Below are 16082 nucleotides of genomic sequence, written 5' to 3'. Positions count from 1 at the left end.
TCCCTCCCCTTCTTTTTCTCTCTCCCTCCCTCCTCCCCTTTCTCATTCCCTCCCTTTCTCACTTTCCCTCCCTCCTCCTTCCTCTCCCTGCCTCCCTCCCCTTCTTTCTCTCTCTCTCTCCTTCCCTCCCTCCCTCTTTCTTCCTCCCTCCCTTCCTCTCTCTCTCCTTCCTCCCCTTTCTCATTCCCTCCCTTTCTCACTTTCCCTTCCTCCCCTTCCCTCCCTCCCCTTTCTCTCTCTCCCTTCCCGTCTTCTCTTTCTCTCGCTCTCTCTCATTCCCTCTCTTTCTCTCCCTCCCTTCCCCTGTTTTTCTCTCCCCCACCCTCCCTTCCCATCTTCTCTTTCTCTCATTCCCTTTCTCTCTCTCTCCCTCCCCTTCTTTCTCTCTCTTTCCCTCCCTCCCTCTTTCTCTTTCCCTCTCTCTCTCCCTCCCTCCTCCCCTTTCTCATTCCCTCACTTTCCCTCCCTCCTCCCTCCTCCCTCTCCCTGCCTCCCTCCCCTTCTTTCTCTCTCTCTCTCCTTCCCTCCCTTCCTCTTTCTCCCTCCCTCCTCCCCTTTCTCATTCCCTCCCTTTCTCTCTCACTTTCCCTTCCTCCCCCTCCCTCCCTGTCCCTCCCCCTCTTTCCTTCTCCCTCCCTTCCTCTATTTCTTTTTCTCTCCTTCCCTCCCCATTTTTCTCTTTCTCTCTCCTTCTCCCTCTCTCTATTTCTCTATCTTTCTTCCTCCCTCTCTCTCTCCCCCCGTCCCGTTCTCTCACCCTATTTCTTTCCTTCCCAGACTTTTTCTCTTTCTCTCCCCCTCCTTCTCTCCTTCTTTCTCTTTGCCTCCTTTGCTCTCTTTCTCTCCTTCTCTTTCTCTCTCTCTTACTCACTCCGCCTTTTTTTTTTAATCTCTCTTTCCCTCCGTCCCCCCTCTTTCTCTCTTAGCTAGCCTGCTGATTTTAACCAGAGGGCAATGCTTATCTCCCAGGCTGAGATAAGGCAGTGGTCCATGGGGCTTTAGGATAAGTGGCTGACTTTTTCCCCTCCTCATCAGCAAACTAATTTTCGGTTGTTCCTTTTTCCTCCTGTTTCAGTTGAGTTGCTGAACTAAAAAAAAAAAAAAAAAAAAAGCATATTTTCTGTCCCAAAGAATTACTTTTAGCTTTTTCTCTATATGGGCACAGGGAAGAGATGCAAGACATTTAAATACAGGTTGTGCGGTAAATAGAGCTCGCATTTGATACACAGCATTGGCTGAAATTCTTTCATGACTTGTGGCTATGCTTCAATCAATCTATTCCTGTGGACTTCCTTGCCCTGGGAAATACATTTGTCATGGTTCCGACAGATGAAACTCTTCAAAGAACTTTGAGGCACTGTTTACCTTAAAGGATCTTTATTTGAGAAGCATAGCGTAGGCACTAAACACAATCGAAGCCAAAAACTGGATTCCCCTCCCCTGAGCACATAGTATCAAAGCACAATTCCCTCCTCCAATTAGCAGTCATAAATCACATTCTCCAATCAGTTTGAAATGCAGGCTTTCCCTCCAGTTCTCCAGCCCGGCCAATTCTTACCATCTCCTATTTCAATCACCTTGGTTCTCACACTAGGTCCAATATTGTTATGTCTAGCTAAACTCCCATGCACATTCCTGCCCCCCAGCATCATCTAAATCTAACTCTAGCTCTAACTCCAAGAATAAAACATAAGAAGGAAATGGTTGCATCCCCAACTGTTGTCAAAGCAAAAATATCCGACGTTAGCAGCCTTGACAACATTCTTCCCAGCTAAAAGAGGCCCGGCAGGAACACTGAAGTAAGCCTTCCCATGTAGATTGACCTGTCTGATCCCTTCAACATGCTAAATTGCCCTTCGGATGGGACGACGTCTCCTTTAAAAAGCTCTGTGGACAGGTAGTCCCCGGTATACGACCGCCCAAAATTTATGCTGCTAAATGAGACTCTTGTTAAGTCAGTTTTGCCCCCTTTCACGACTTTTCTTGCCACCGTTGTGAATTACCGCCGTTGTTAAGTTAGTAACACGGTTGGACAGAGAATCTGACTTCCCCATTTGACTTTGCTTGTCGGAAGGGCACAAAAGGACATCGCGTGACCCTGGGGCATCATAAATACATGCCATTGCCAAGCGTCCAATTTTGATCATGGGGTCACAGAGATGCTGCAACGGTCGTAAGTGTGAAAAACTGTCCTAAGCCAATTATTTTGCTGTCCTCGTAACTTTGAACTGTCACTAAAAAAATTATTGTAAATTGAGGACTAGCTGTTATTCCTTCAATAATCTACTGTATGGATTACTCTGCTTGACCATAAGAAGCAATAATTTATTAAACTAGCCCTTTGATGACTTGTGGACTTCAACTCCCAGAATTCCTGAGTCAGCATGGGGAACTGTGGTCTCTCTATGACTCGTGGACTTCAACTCCCAGAATTTCTGAGCCAGCATGGGGAACTCTAGCCCCTTTATGACCTGTGGATTACAACTCCCAGAATTCCTGAGGCAGCCATGAAGTCCACAAGTCATCAAAGTGCCATCGTTCCCCACCCCTGATTTAAACCATGCCAGCTGTATATTTGATGATGATAACGATAAAGTTGGAAGGGACCTTGGAGGTCATCTAGTCCAACCCCCTGCTCAGGCAGGAAACCCTATACCATTTTGGACAAATGGCTGTCCAATTTCTTCTTAAAAACTTCCAGTGGTGGAGCAATCACCGCTTCTGGAGGCAGGTTGTTCTACTGGTTAATTGTTCTAACTGTCAGGAAGTTTCTCCTTAGTTCTAGGTTGCTTCTCTCCTTGATTAGTTTCCATCCGTTGCTTCTTGTCCTGCCTTCAGGTGCCTTGGAGAAGAGATTGACTCCCTCTTCTCTGGGGCAGCCCCTGAGATATTGGAACACAGCTATCATGTCCCCCCTCATCCTTCTCTTCATTAAACTAGACATACCCAATTCCAGCCACCGTTCCTTATATGTTTTAGCCTCCAGTCCCCTGATCATCTTTGTTGCTCTTCTCTGTACTCTTTCTAGAGTCTCAACATCTTTTTTACATTGTGGTGACCAAAACTAGATGCAATATTCCCAGTGTGGCCTTATCAAGGCATTGTAAAGTGGTATTAACAGTTCACGTGATCTTGATTCTATCCCTCTGTTAATGCAGCCTAGCACTGTGTTGGCTTTTTTGGCAGCTGCAGCACACGGCTGGCTCATATTAAGTGATTGTCCAATAGGACTCCGAGATCCCTCTCACAGTTACTACTATTGAGCAAGGTACCCCCTATACTATACCTGTACCTTTGGTTTTTCTTGCCTAAATGTAGAACCTTACTTTTTTCACCATTGAATTTCATTTTGTTAGATAGCGCCCAGTGTTCAAGTCTGTCCAGATCTTCCTGTATCCTAAGCCTGTCTTCTGGAGGGTTGGCTTTTCCTGCCAGCTTGGTGTCGTCTGCAAATTTGATGAGTTCCCCATCTATCCCCTTGTCCAGGAGATGTTGAAGAGCGCTGGGCCCAGAACAGAGCCCTGGGGCACCCCCACTACACACTTCCCTCCATGTAGATGCATATATTTCCCCCACCCCCTAAATCAAGTCTGGCCTACGAGCTGCACAGTCGAATATGCAAGTCACACTTTGAACAACGTACCCATCAAGGTATGACAGAGTCTGTCAGCGGAGAGAGCCCGTCTGGCATAACTGATTTTATTCTGGATTCCTTTCCGTTAACAGGTTTCATTTCGATGACTCACGCTGGGAGCGCGCCATTTCATACCAGATCTCTCTTGCCAAACTCTGAGCACAACGAGCCTCTCAAAATATGCATCCAGTTTAGAAATGCTAATGGAAAGGAGGCTTAATTGCATTTGCTCCTTTCCCCTAAAAGTAAAAGGGTTGGTTTTTTTCCCCTCCCCCGTGTTGAAGATATAGGGAAAAGAAATTCCCCATTAAAAAATGTTTCTTAACTTTCTTCCTTTCCAACTGAATATTCGTCACCAGGCTTACAGGTGTTAGCACCCCGCTCGGATCACATTAAGACAACGTGAATTTCGATACGTGTGTTTTAAAGGGCAATTGTCTCAGCGAGATGGGCAACACAGAATTTGATAGCAAATAATTTTTTTTTAGAAAATAAAGTGGAGTAGAAAAGGTTACAAATGCAGATTGCTTAGCCACCAGTGAATAACAGAATAACAGAATTGGAAGGGACCTTGGAGGTCTTCCAGTCTAACCCCCTGCTCAGGCAGGAAACCCTATACCAGAGGTAGGCAACCTTGGCTCTCTTATGACTCGTGGACTTCAACTCCCAGAATTCCTGAGCCAGCATGGCTGAGCTTGGAAACTCTCCCTTTCCCCTCAGCATGGCTGGCTCAGGAATTCTGGGAGTTGAAGTCCACAAGCCATAAAAGAGCCAAGGTTGCCTACCCCTGCCCTATACCATTTCAGACAAATGGTTGTCCAATCTCTTCTTAAAAGCCTCCAGTGATGGAGTACCCACAACTTCTGGAGGCAATTTCTGATTAATTGTTCTCACTGTCAGGAAATTCCTCCTTAGTTCCAGGTTGCTTCCCTCCTTGATTAGTTTCCATCCGTTGCTTCTTGTTCTGCCTTCAGGCGCTTTGGAGAATAGCTTGACCCCCCTCTTCTCTGTGCTGTCATATGAGCCCTAGTTCTTCTTTTCATTAAACTAGACATTCCCACTTTCCGCAACCGTTCCTCATATGTTTTAGCCTTCAATCCCTCATCATCTTTGTTGCTCTTCTCCGCAATCTTTCCATCAACATTTTTATATCCTGGCGACCAAAACTGGATGCCATTCCTTACCCTTCTTCCTTAGCAACTGAATATTCATCAACAGGCTTAAGCCCATTAGCACAACACATTAAGATAACGTGAATTTTGGAACTCATGTATTAAACTCATGTATTCTGGAACTCATGTATTAAAGGGCAATAAAGAGTTCTCTCGGCAAGACGGGTGGCCTAGAAGTTTGATAATAAATAAAAATTCCTAAAAAAAATAAAATAAAGCAGGGTGGCAAAGTTTACACATTCACGCTGCTTAGCCACCAACGAGATTTATAAGTCTTTCTGACAACACAACTCTCAACGTGGTGCAGAGAGTTCTGTTGTTAATGTATCCTGGGTGATTTATGCCGCAGAGGGAAGTGAGAAAACCTAAAACAATGAACTTGAACAAAAAAAATGAAACTGGAGAAAGATACATGAAGTGCGATTTAGGTATGGCTGCCCAAACATTTTGCAAATGAAACTTTATTTGGCCCAAGTTCCCTCTTTCCTATTACATTTTAGATGGCTCCTGTGATTGGATTCCTTTCATCTTTGTGGGTCCTTGGTGCTCTTGGAGCTTGGTGGTTTTCTTTAGTTTTCTTTCTTGTTACTTGTGAAGTCGTGTCTGACCCATTGCGCCCCCATGGACAACGTTCCTCCAGGCCTTCCTGTCCTCTGCCATCTTCTGGCGTCCATTTAAGCTCACGCCTCCTGCTTCGGTGACTCCATCCAGCCACCTCACTCTCTGTCGTCCCCTTCTTCTCTTGCCCTCCATCTTTCCCAGCATGAGGCTCTTCTCCAGTGAGCCTTTCCTTCTCATTAGATGGCCAGAGTATTTGAGTTTCAGCTTCAGGATCTGGCCTTCTAAAGAGCAGTCAGGGTTGATCTCCTCTAGGACTGACCAGTTTGATCACCTTGCAGTCCAGGGGACTCGCAGGAGTCTTCTCACCAATGTTTTATTACCCAACTAGGTAATATTATCAGTGGTAGAAGAGAGAGGGGTTGTGGATTGGAGGAGGAGGAGGACAGTCTCATTATCCAACTAAGTAATATCATCAGTGTTAGAAGGCAGAAACTGTGAGCATCCTAGACCAAGCCAAGTCCAAAATTGCTGGAGAATTCCTGGAAGCCTGTACTCAGCAAATCAGCCATCAGTAGGCACATAGAGATAAACAACATCTACATACCATTCAAAAGAGACAGTCAAAAAGCTACAGTAAGTCAAAAAGCTAAAACACCTCCTGGTCAGCAATCAACACCAATTAAGCAGAGAGTAACACCAAGATTAACACTAGACAACCAAACAGTAAGGGGCTAACTAATCAAAAGACCACCAAGAACATTCCCACCAACACCTACACGGTAAATCACTTGTATATAAAAAGAGAGCCAATCCCACTCATTTCTGGCACTGATGTTGTTTCCTATCTGGGTGATTAAACATCTGCAAGAAAACAACCAGAGAGCGCTAAGGACCCCACAGTTCAGAAGTTGTGGGTGCTCCAACACTGGAGGTTTTTAAGAAGAGATTGAATAACCATTTGTATGAAATGGTATAGAGTTTCCTACTAGAGCGTGGGGGGGGGGTGGATTAGAAGATCTTCAAAGTCCCTTCCAACTCTCTTATTCTGTTCAACCCTGAGCTGCAAAAGATCTCTTCTATTGGTTTCTTCTTTGTTTTGGAATAATAGTAAAAATTAAAAAAAAAAGCCACAAATTGAAACAAATTAAAATGCAAAAACCAAAATTCCATAGAGGCAGCTTCCTAGTTAGGTCACCTTCACTATTTACTCTCTTTAGCCTTCAATAACTTCAGTATCCAGCCAAAGTTAACCAACTGTGGAACGGTAAGCAGGGTCAGCCCCCAATAAAACCTGCATAAATGACCACCAGACTACAGGTGGACCTGTATGACTAAGTCGTGACTGTTCAAATGGCACTGAAAAAAAAATCACTTATGACCATTTTTCACATTTACAACCACTGCAGCATCCCCGTGATCATGTGATCAAAATTCAGACGCTTGGCAACTGACTCATATTTATGACGGTTGCGGTGTCCAGGGATCATGCGATCCCCTTTTGTGTCCTTCTGACAAGCAAAGTCAATGGGGAAGCCAGATTCACTTAACCACCATGTACCTAACAACTGAAGCGATTCACTTAACAACTGTGGCAAGAAATGTCATAAAATGGGGCAGAATTCACTTAACAAATGTCTGACTTAGCCACCGAAATGTTGGGCTCCGTTGTGGTCATAGGTTGAGGACTGCCTGTATTTCCTGGTTCCAAATTCTGAAGCTAGTATAGGCTAAAAGTAGGAAGTCAAAACCTACATAGTATTAGAGGGCCATAGCAAGCCACCTTTTTTTTTTTTTTTTTAACCAAGCTTCCCTCGGAAGACTTGACAGCGATCACAAATCTCTCAGCACTAAGACAACAACCGCTGCTTTGTTTGATTTGGTGGTAGACTCATCACCATAGCTCAGCTGGATAAGAATCTTTATTGCAGACAGGAATATAGCCACATCAATCAGATGATTATCCCCTGCTAGTAATAGTACAGAAATAAAACCTTCACTAATAGTTGGAAGTTGTTTCTCCCTCCCATCCTTCCGGTGAACTTAATTGATTCTTGGCAAAGCATAGGGTGGCTTTTAAGCCAGGTGGTATATTTCTGTAACTGTCCACCTCCTCCTTCAACCACCATGCCTGTCTTATTGCCAGGACAATCTCAGAAGGGTGCTCCAGAAATCACCAAGAGTTAACACCACGAAGATTTGACTTTACTATGAACACAAACATTTCACCTCCTTTAGAATCAACATTACTTGAAGTCTTAGTATCACTTTATAATGCCTTGGTAAGACCACACTTGGAATACTGCATCCAGGTTTGGTCGCCACCATATAAAAAAGATGTTGAGTATCGAAAAGAGCAACAAGGATGATTAGGGAATTGGAGGCTTAAACATACGAATAACGGTTGCGGGCATTGGGTATGTCACCTAAATATGAGCCAGCAGTGTGCTGCAGCTGCCAAAAAGGCCAACACAGTGCTAGGCTGCATTAACAGAGGGATAGAATCAAGATCACGCGAAGTATTAATACCACTCTTCAATGCCTTGGTAAGGCCACACTTGGAATACTGCCTCCAGTTTTGGTCACCACGATGTAAAAAAGATGTTGAGACTCTAGAAAGAGTACAGAGAAGAGCAACAAAGATGATTATGGGACTGGAGGCTAAAACATATAAGTAACGGTTGCGAGAATTGGGTATGTCTAGTTTAACGAAGAGAAGGACAAGGGGGGACATGATAGCAGTATTCCAATATCTCAGGGGCTGCCATAAAGAAGAGGGAATTAAGCTATTTTCCAAAGCACCTGAAGGCAGGACAAGAAGCAACGGGTGGAAACTCATCAAGGAGAGAAGCAAACTAGAACTAAGGAGAAACTTCCTGACAGTGAGAACAATTAATCAGTGGAACAGCTTGCCTCCAGAAGCAGTAAATGCTCCAACACTGGAAGTTTTTAAGAAGAGACTGGACAGCCATTTGTCCGAAATGGTGTAGGGTTTCCTTCCTGAGCAGGGGGTTGGACTAGATGACCTCCAAGGTCCCTTCCAACTTTACTACTATTACTACTTTAATGAAGAAAAGGACTGGGGGGGGGCATGATAGCAGTCTTCCAATATTTGAAGGGCTGCCCCAAAGAAGAGGGGAGTCAAGCTATTCTCCAAAGCACCTGAAGGCAGGACAAGAAGCAATGGATGGAAACTAATCAAGGAGAGAAGCAATCTAGAAATAAGGAGAAATTTCCTGACAGTGAGAACAATTAAGCAGTGGAACAGCTTGCCACCAGAAGTTGTGGTTGCTCTAACACTGGAGCTTTTTAAGAAGAGATTGGACAACCTTTTGTCTGAAATGATATAGGGTCTCCTGCTTGAGCAGGGAGTTGGACTAGAAGATCTCCAAGGTCCCTTCCAACTCTGTTATTCTGTTCTGGTCTGTTTTTTTCCAACATGCAAAATGACTCATAGTCTAAGCAACACTGGAGGTTTTTAAGAAGAGACTGGACAGCCATTTCTCCCGCTGCTTGAGCAGGCGGTTGGACTAGAAGACCTCCAAGGTCCCATCCAATTGGCAGTCCCAGTGAGGGTCTAGGACCCACTTTTAGCACATCCCGTGTCATTTAAATTTAGATTAAGGCACATGCTTCCATGTTTCCAAGCCCCATAATTGCATGCAGGATCACCAGGCAAGTAGGGCTTGTTCAGAGATAGGGAGCGGCTATGCAACTCCATCTTGTACCTCCCATGCTACAATTTAAAGGAAAAAGAAGGCATGGCAGCCATGCTGACATTGCAAGATAAGACACAGGCAGGCAAACGAATACTCCAAATTCGTGCTGTCTGACCCCATTGTGTACCCATTTTCCATTTCAAAAAAATAGTTTGCCATACAAATCAGCAAAATAGCCTTCTGCAACTTCTTCTCTCCCCCCCCCCCCCGCCTTTGCTGGCTACAAAAGTCATCCCGAGGCCTATATACAGTATATAAATATGTATTGCAGAAATAAATATTGAATGCCTGGATTCATAAAGTATGAATGTATGGCGCGACCATTAATACTGCCAATTGCTCACATAAAGCCATTCGCAGCTTTCATATTCTATACTCAGCTGGGACTGAGGGACTTTTTAGCTTTCTGATGAACTTGAAGGCAACCAGGGTGTCAGATTTTAGCACTGGAAGAGGGAGAGGAAAAACTTTAAATCATTTATAGCCAGCAATATCATGGCTTGTATGTTGAAAAGAGCCAGTATTATGTGCTGTTGAAAGGGCTGGATTAGGAGCAGAGAGATGATTGTGGGCCAATTCCTCTCTCTCATTTTGGCCCATGTTACACAGTTTACTGCAAAGAAAAATTGTCAGGGAATTGAGCTGCCGGTGCTCAAATGAAGTCAGAGACGCTGGCAAGAACTTGTAGTTTTACATAAATAAATTTATTTTACATCTATATTTGCAGCAGACAAGATAGGCGCCTCACTAATGTCATGAGGTAAATCACAGAGCACACAGAAGAAAAAGGCGGGAAAAAAGGGAAACACCCCCTCCACCCCCCTTGCAACCAATCACAGCACAGATTGCCTCACGTAGGAGCCAGCCCTCTCCAATCAATCAACTATAACCGTGTGTTCTGGATCACTGCACAAACCCCACTGTTCTAGCTACTAAATTTAAATATCTTAAATTTAAATAATTTAAATTTAAGTAACAAAAATTGAGGCAGGAGAATATATAAATCTAGCATGCTGGCTGGAGGATTCTGGGAACTGAAATCCACACTTCTTAAACCTTGCCCAAGATCATTTTCAGTTCTCTATGTGTCCCTGAGTGTGCATTATTAAAAGTTTTATCAAGAACATAAAAACAAACACAAACTAATAAAGAGTAAAAGAAGCAAAGGAAGAAAGGGAAAATAAAAAAACCGCAGTGCTAGAAATATTCACAAAGATAGAAACACCCGCCAAAAATAGGGGGGAAAGCAGCTTCTGATGGTGCTTATTGTACTTTTAACATTAACTCTTACTCTTTGATAACAAAACAGTCCACTTTTTCCTATTATCTGTTTTTTTAATCATCAAAACCACAAATTATGAGTGCATCTTTTTCTACTTCATGCAAAATGTCTATAAGGGGTTGTTTTCTAGTCAGCCATAAATATACTGTTTTTTCCCCCTCTCATCAAAGAAATTAATTTAACCATCTCTGCAAATTCCATCATCTTCACAAGCCAGTTCTGATCATCTTTATTTCAGTTCCATTAGAAGCTGGAATTGGTTGGTGAAATCTTCTTTAGATGGTGTGTTGAATTTGGGGTGGTTTTTTTTTTCCCAAAAGAGCTTTAAAATCCTTGCTGTGCATGTGACTCTAGCTATGGATAACTATGATATGGCAGATGTAAGGATGAGTGTTCAATGATTTTTCTGGTTCCTGATGCTACTGCTTGTATTTGACCTTGACTCTTTCCATTCTCATTTCTTCCTGATGCTCAGATTAAAGAGAAACTCAGTAGGAAATTTTGGATCAGTACATTTTAAATGCACATTTCTACACATCCCTTTTCATCCAGAAGCACATGATATTTTTTTTTTTAATAAGAATTTTTGGGGTGAGTCAAGAACTGACTCAGAATATTTTAAAACTATGAAAGCAAGTAGATTATTTAAACACCAATGCGTGCTCAAATCTGTTCGTCTTACCAATTTCAGAGGCTGAAATTCTTTCTTCCACAAATCTATAAGGGAACCGAATTTAGGTTGATATCCCCTTGCAAAATATCTATAAGGTTTCAGAGTACGAATGTCATGTTTGTTCGTATCAGTGTTAAGGCAAGATTTTAGGACTGGGTGGGCAAAGCTTGAAATTGAAACCTCAAGATCCATTCAGGTACAGTAACTCAGTTCTCAACACCTGTTTTGAGCTTGACTGATTTACATCATACCAAATTAGAATTCCAGAAGGCAATCATCTGCACTCTGACATCCCCAAACAATTACTAACCATATAAATGATAATTCTCATCCTGAAAGAAACATGTAGTATTGAATTGATAGAAGAGAATATTTATAGTTGTGGGATCCTTGGTGCTCTCTGAGCTTGGTGATTTTAATAATGATGATGGTGATGATGATGATGATGATGGAAGGGACCTTGGAGGTCATTTAGTCCAACCCCCTGCTCAGGCAGGAAACCCGATACCATTTCTTCTTCTTCTTCTTCTTCTTCTTCTTCTTCTTCTTCTTCTTCTTCTTCTTCTTCTTCTTCTTCTTCTTCTTCTTCTTCTTCTTCTTCTTCTTCTTCTTCTTCTTCTTCTTCTTCTTCTTCTTCTCCTTCTTCTCCTTCTCCTCCTCCTCCTCCTCCTCTCAACAAACGAGATGATGTTCGCTAGTTGGGTCATGAAATGTCTGCAAGAAAACCACCCATCTCAGAGACCACCAAGGACCTCACAGTCCTCCTCCTCCTCCCTTCTAGTACTGATAATAATAATAATAATAAAGTTGGAAGGGACCTTGGAAGTCATCTAGTCCAACCCCCTGCTCAGGCAGGAAACTCTATACCATTTTCTTGCAGACGTTTCATGACCCAGCTAGGTAACATCATCAATGCTAGAAGAGAGTGGGCTTCAGAGAGTAAACCCTGCTACCTTCAAAACTGATGATGTTACCTAGTTGGGTCATGAATCGTCTTCAAGAAAACCATAAAGCTCAGAGAGCACCAAGGATCCCACAATATCAAATGGATTGCTCAGCAATTTGGTAGCAACCTGCTTCCACGATGGATTGCTAGAAACCACTGGATCTTGCAAACCTTCCCTGAACATCCTGCTCTGTAGTAAGGAGAGATTCTCCATGATGGAGCAAACCTTTGTAGTTAAAAAGCATTCTGAAGGATCCAAACAATTGTTACTTAAGTCTCGTAAATGTGCACAATGTGCTGCCCTCACATTACCTGTTGAATTCTTTGTCCACTTAATCTTGAGATGATGGGATTATTTCTTCTTGGATCCCTTCCCAGGTCGCCATTGCAACACTCTGATGCCGCAGCACCATCCCCTTCCAGAACATGGGGAAGCACTAATGTTACACAAAAAAAACTACCTTCTCACTGCCTTTCCTCTGGTTTAATTTAGTGATGCCGCGTTTTGCTGAACAAGTGGAAGTCGCGATTGAGGCCCTGAGTTCAAACGTCCCACAACCGTTTGAAGAGAATGAATTTATTGACGCCTCTCGCTTGGTTTATGATGGTGTTCGGGACATCAGGAAAGCTGTACTGATGATCAGGGTATGTAAGATTGTTATTTTTTTTCGCCTTATTGGGATCACATTCAAGGGGAGTTGTACAGGTCGTCCTCTGACTTACGACCACAATTGGTCCCAAAATTTCAATTGTTAAGACAGACAGTTGTTTCGCCCTATTTTACGACCTTCCTTGCCACAGTTGTTAAGTGAATCACTGCACTTGTTAAATTAGTAACACAGTTATTAAGTGAATCCAGCTTCCTCATTGATTTTTCTTGTCAGAAGGTCCCAAAAGACAATCACATGACCCCAGGACGCTGCAGCCATCATAAATATGAACCAGTTGCCAAGCGTCTGGATTTTGATCACGTGACCATGGGGATGCTGCCACGGTCGTAAGTGTGAAAAAGGTCATAAGTCACTTTTTCCAGTGCCATTGTAGCTTCAAAAGGTCATTAAACAAATGTAAGTCAAGGACCACCTGTATACTTCATTGGGAAATATGAAATGCACAAGAGACAAGATTCCTCTAAAACAGAAGCATTTCCCAGAATAAATAAGAAAGCACAATTATGTGTTCAATTTACAAAAAGATTTTATCTCCTCTGCTGTTTCTAAAATGTTGGCTTCCTAACAGGTAAAATACCTAACGTTGTCCTGTTTTTTTAAGGAAGACAATACACATTTTATTGGGTAAGATACTTTAAAAATGTAAGTACAATAACAGAAATCAGGGTAAATTGGTCTTCCCAGTGTTGCATGCTTAATCACGCTAACCTTACTGTAGTTATTTTTGTCCCGTGCAAAAGATCAGGTCCACAACTAAAGAGCCAATTAACTGATTCATGCCTATACACAGGAATATTCTCAATGAACTGTTAGCACCATGTTGGATGGTTTTAGGTTAGATTAGGGTCAACAGAATTCAACCAAGGTTGGACTTAGTTCGCTTCTGGATACATAGGCTGATCCCTCTTTTAACTTTGCCTCCAGGTTCTGCAGAGAAGAAAAACAAAGATGATTAGGGGACTGGAGGCTAAAATATACAAAACACGGTTGCAGGAATTGGGTATGTCTAGTTTAATAAAGAGAAGGACAAGGGGGGACATGATAGCAGTCTTCCAATATCTCAGGGGCTGCCCCAAAGAAGAGGGAGTCAAGCTCTTTTCCGAAGCAGCTGAAGGCAGGACAAGAAGCAACGGATGGAAACTAATCAAGGAGAGAAACAACCTAGAACTAAGGAGAAACTTCCTGACAGTGAGAACAATCAATTGGTGGAACGACTGATTAAAGAAGTTGAAGGATCCCTAGGCCTTCTTTTCATTAAACTAAACATACTCAGGTCCTGCAACCGTTCTTCTTCGTATGTTTCAGCCTCCAGTTCCCTAATCTTCTTACGAAATATCTGTCAATACCTCTCAAGCCACTTATCCAAAAACTCACCCCTCCCACCCACAATTATGTCTTGATTTCTCTCACTTGGACCCGTTGTCAATGTTAATGGTGGAGAATTCTCTTCGTTCCCCTTGTATATATCATAGCAACGGCAAATTGGCTAAGCTAATTGCCAGTTTGTGTACTTCGATAGAAGCAGCCCCATTAGCGAAGCCGGGGAGATTGTCGATCAGCTGCCCTTTAATAATCAGCGGTTCAATACAGATCAGTTTTCCTTTTCACCCAGCGTACTTTCATTTTCCCCAGTTGTCTGGGTGTCTGGTTTCCAATTGTGCCGAGCACATTAAAACCACTTGTATCCCTTTAATGCTTGTATAGGACTCAGAGAGGAAGATAGGTATTTTTAATATCTAAGTGACTAAATAAATTAACTAGCTGCTTGACTGAATTTCCAAAGGGAGAAGCTTCGGCGTTTATTCAGGTAAGGAACTGTTATTTTAACCCCAAGTAAGCAATTGATTTAATTTTATCAGGTTTCTGCTCCTCCTTAATAAACTTAATAGGGCAATAACAGAAGGACTCATTTTGTGTACAGCTTTCCGAGCTTTTCCTCACTAGCTTGCCAATCAGCCTCAATTGGTGGGTTTTTTTAAAAGTCAAAATACAGGTAGTCTTCAACTTACAATATTTCGTTTGGTGACCGTTTCAAGTTACAACGGCACTGACAAAAGTGACTTGTGGCCATTTCTCACACTTACGACCGTTGCAGCATCCCCACAGTCACGTGATCAAAATTCAGATGCTTTTCAACTGACTCATATTTATGACGGTTGCAGTGTCCCAGAACCATATGATCCCTTTTGTGACCTTCTGACAAGCAAAGTCAATGGGGAAGCCAGATTCACTTAACCACCGTGTTACTAATTTAACAACTACAGTGATTCACTTAACAAAAGTGGCAAGGGAAGTTGTAAAATGGGGCAAAACCCACTTAACAAATTTCTCACTTAGCAACATAAATTTTGGGTGTCAATTGCGGTCGTAGGGCGAGGACTACCTGTATGTGGGGACGGAGCAGACAAGTCTTAAAATATCACATATAAAAGCAACTGGTTTGAGCCAAAACTTAAATAAAAAATCATAGACCAAGCTTCATCAATTTTTTGTTGCTTTATCTACTCTTTAGTACATATTGTCACCATAAGTGAGATCTCCCCTAGAGAAATGCTTGAAAGGAAAGCCAAGTTGGTCTATCTATCTGCAAAGCCCTCAACATCACTGCTGGCAGATGTTATTCTTTTTTAAGATCTGATCAGAGCAGTTCATTTGAGCAATAGCATCCCATCCAATCACTATCCCATCTACCACTCTAATGGCAGAAAGTGAAGAGAGTTAAAGAGCCTCTTGATGAAGGCTGGAAGAGAAGAGAGCACATCCAATATTAAGAAAACTAAGATCACGGCATCCAGTCGCATCACTTCCTGGCAAATAGAAAGGGAAAAAAATGGAAGCAGTGACAGATTTTATTTTGCTGGGGTCCAAGATCACTGCAGATGATGACAGCAGCCATGAAATTGAAATTAAATTAATTTTCCTTGGGAGGCAAACTGTGGCAAACCTAGACGGCACATTAAAAAGCAAAGACATCACCTTGCTGACAAAGTTCTGTATAGTCGAAGCTATTGATTTTCCCAGTAATAATGTATGACTGTGAGAGTTGGACCATAAGGAAGGCTGAGTGCCAAAAAAACCTGATACTTTTAAGTTGTGGTGTTGGAGAAGACACTAGAAAGTTCTTTGGACCTCAAGGAGATCCAATCAGTCAATCCTAAAAGTACCTTTGGAATAACCATGACCTGGATGGTTAAGAATCTCCATACAGTCCTAAAAGAAATCAACCTTTGGAAGGTCAGATCCTGAAACTGAAGCTCAAAACATTTTTGCCACCAAAGGAGAAGAGAGAAGACTCTTTGGAAAAGACCCTGATGTTGGGAAGGATGGAAGGCAAAGGGAGAAAAGTGTCAGCAGAGGAGGAGATGGTTAGATAGAGTCATCGACACAACGAACTTGAATTTGGACAAACTCTGGGAGACAGTGCAGG

At 42.6% G+C, this 16082-nt stretch overlaps 1 protein-coding gene across 7 annotated transcripts in view; it reads left to right on the top strand.

Moving 5' to 3' along the window:
• The window catches only part of LOC120308057 (catenin alpha-2), a 175381-nt gene that overhangs the window by 77383 nt on the left and 81916 nt on the right, over positions 1-16082 (top strand). For all 7 annotated transcript variants that reach the window (XR_005556729.1, XM_039343534.1, XM_039343529.1 and 4 more), the window contains exon 5: positions 12478-12629. Coding sequence is in view for 6 of the 7 variants with exons in the window: in XM_039343534.1 (XP_039199468.1) it covers positions 12478-12629 (152 nt within the window). In the remaining variant the exon portion in view is untranslated. The remainder of the gene's footprint in view (positions 1-12477; positions 12630-16082) is intronic.

This window comes from Crotalus tigris, unplaced genomic scaffold, assembly GCF_016545835.1.
Source record: "Crotalus tigris isolate CLP2741 ecotype Arizona unplaced genomic scaffold, ASM1654583v1 scf7180000017857.1083437, whole genome shotgun sequence".
NCBI classification, from domain to species: domain Eukaryota; kingdom Metazoa; phylum Chordata; class Lepidosauria; order Squamata; family Viperidae; genus Crotalus; species Crotalus tigris.
The sequence above is the reverse complement of the archived record's forward strand: the minus strand, read 5'-3'. Positions and strand labels throughout refer to the sequence as shown.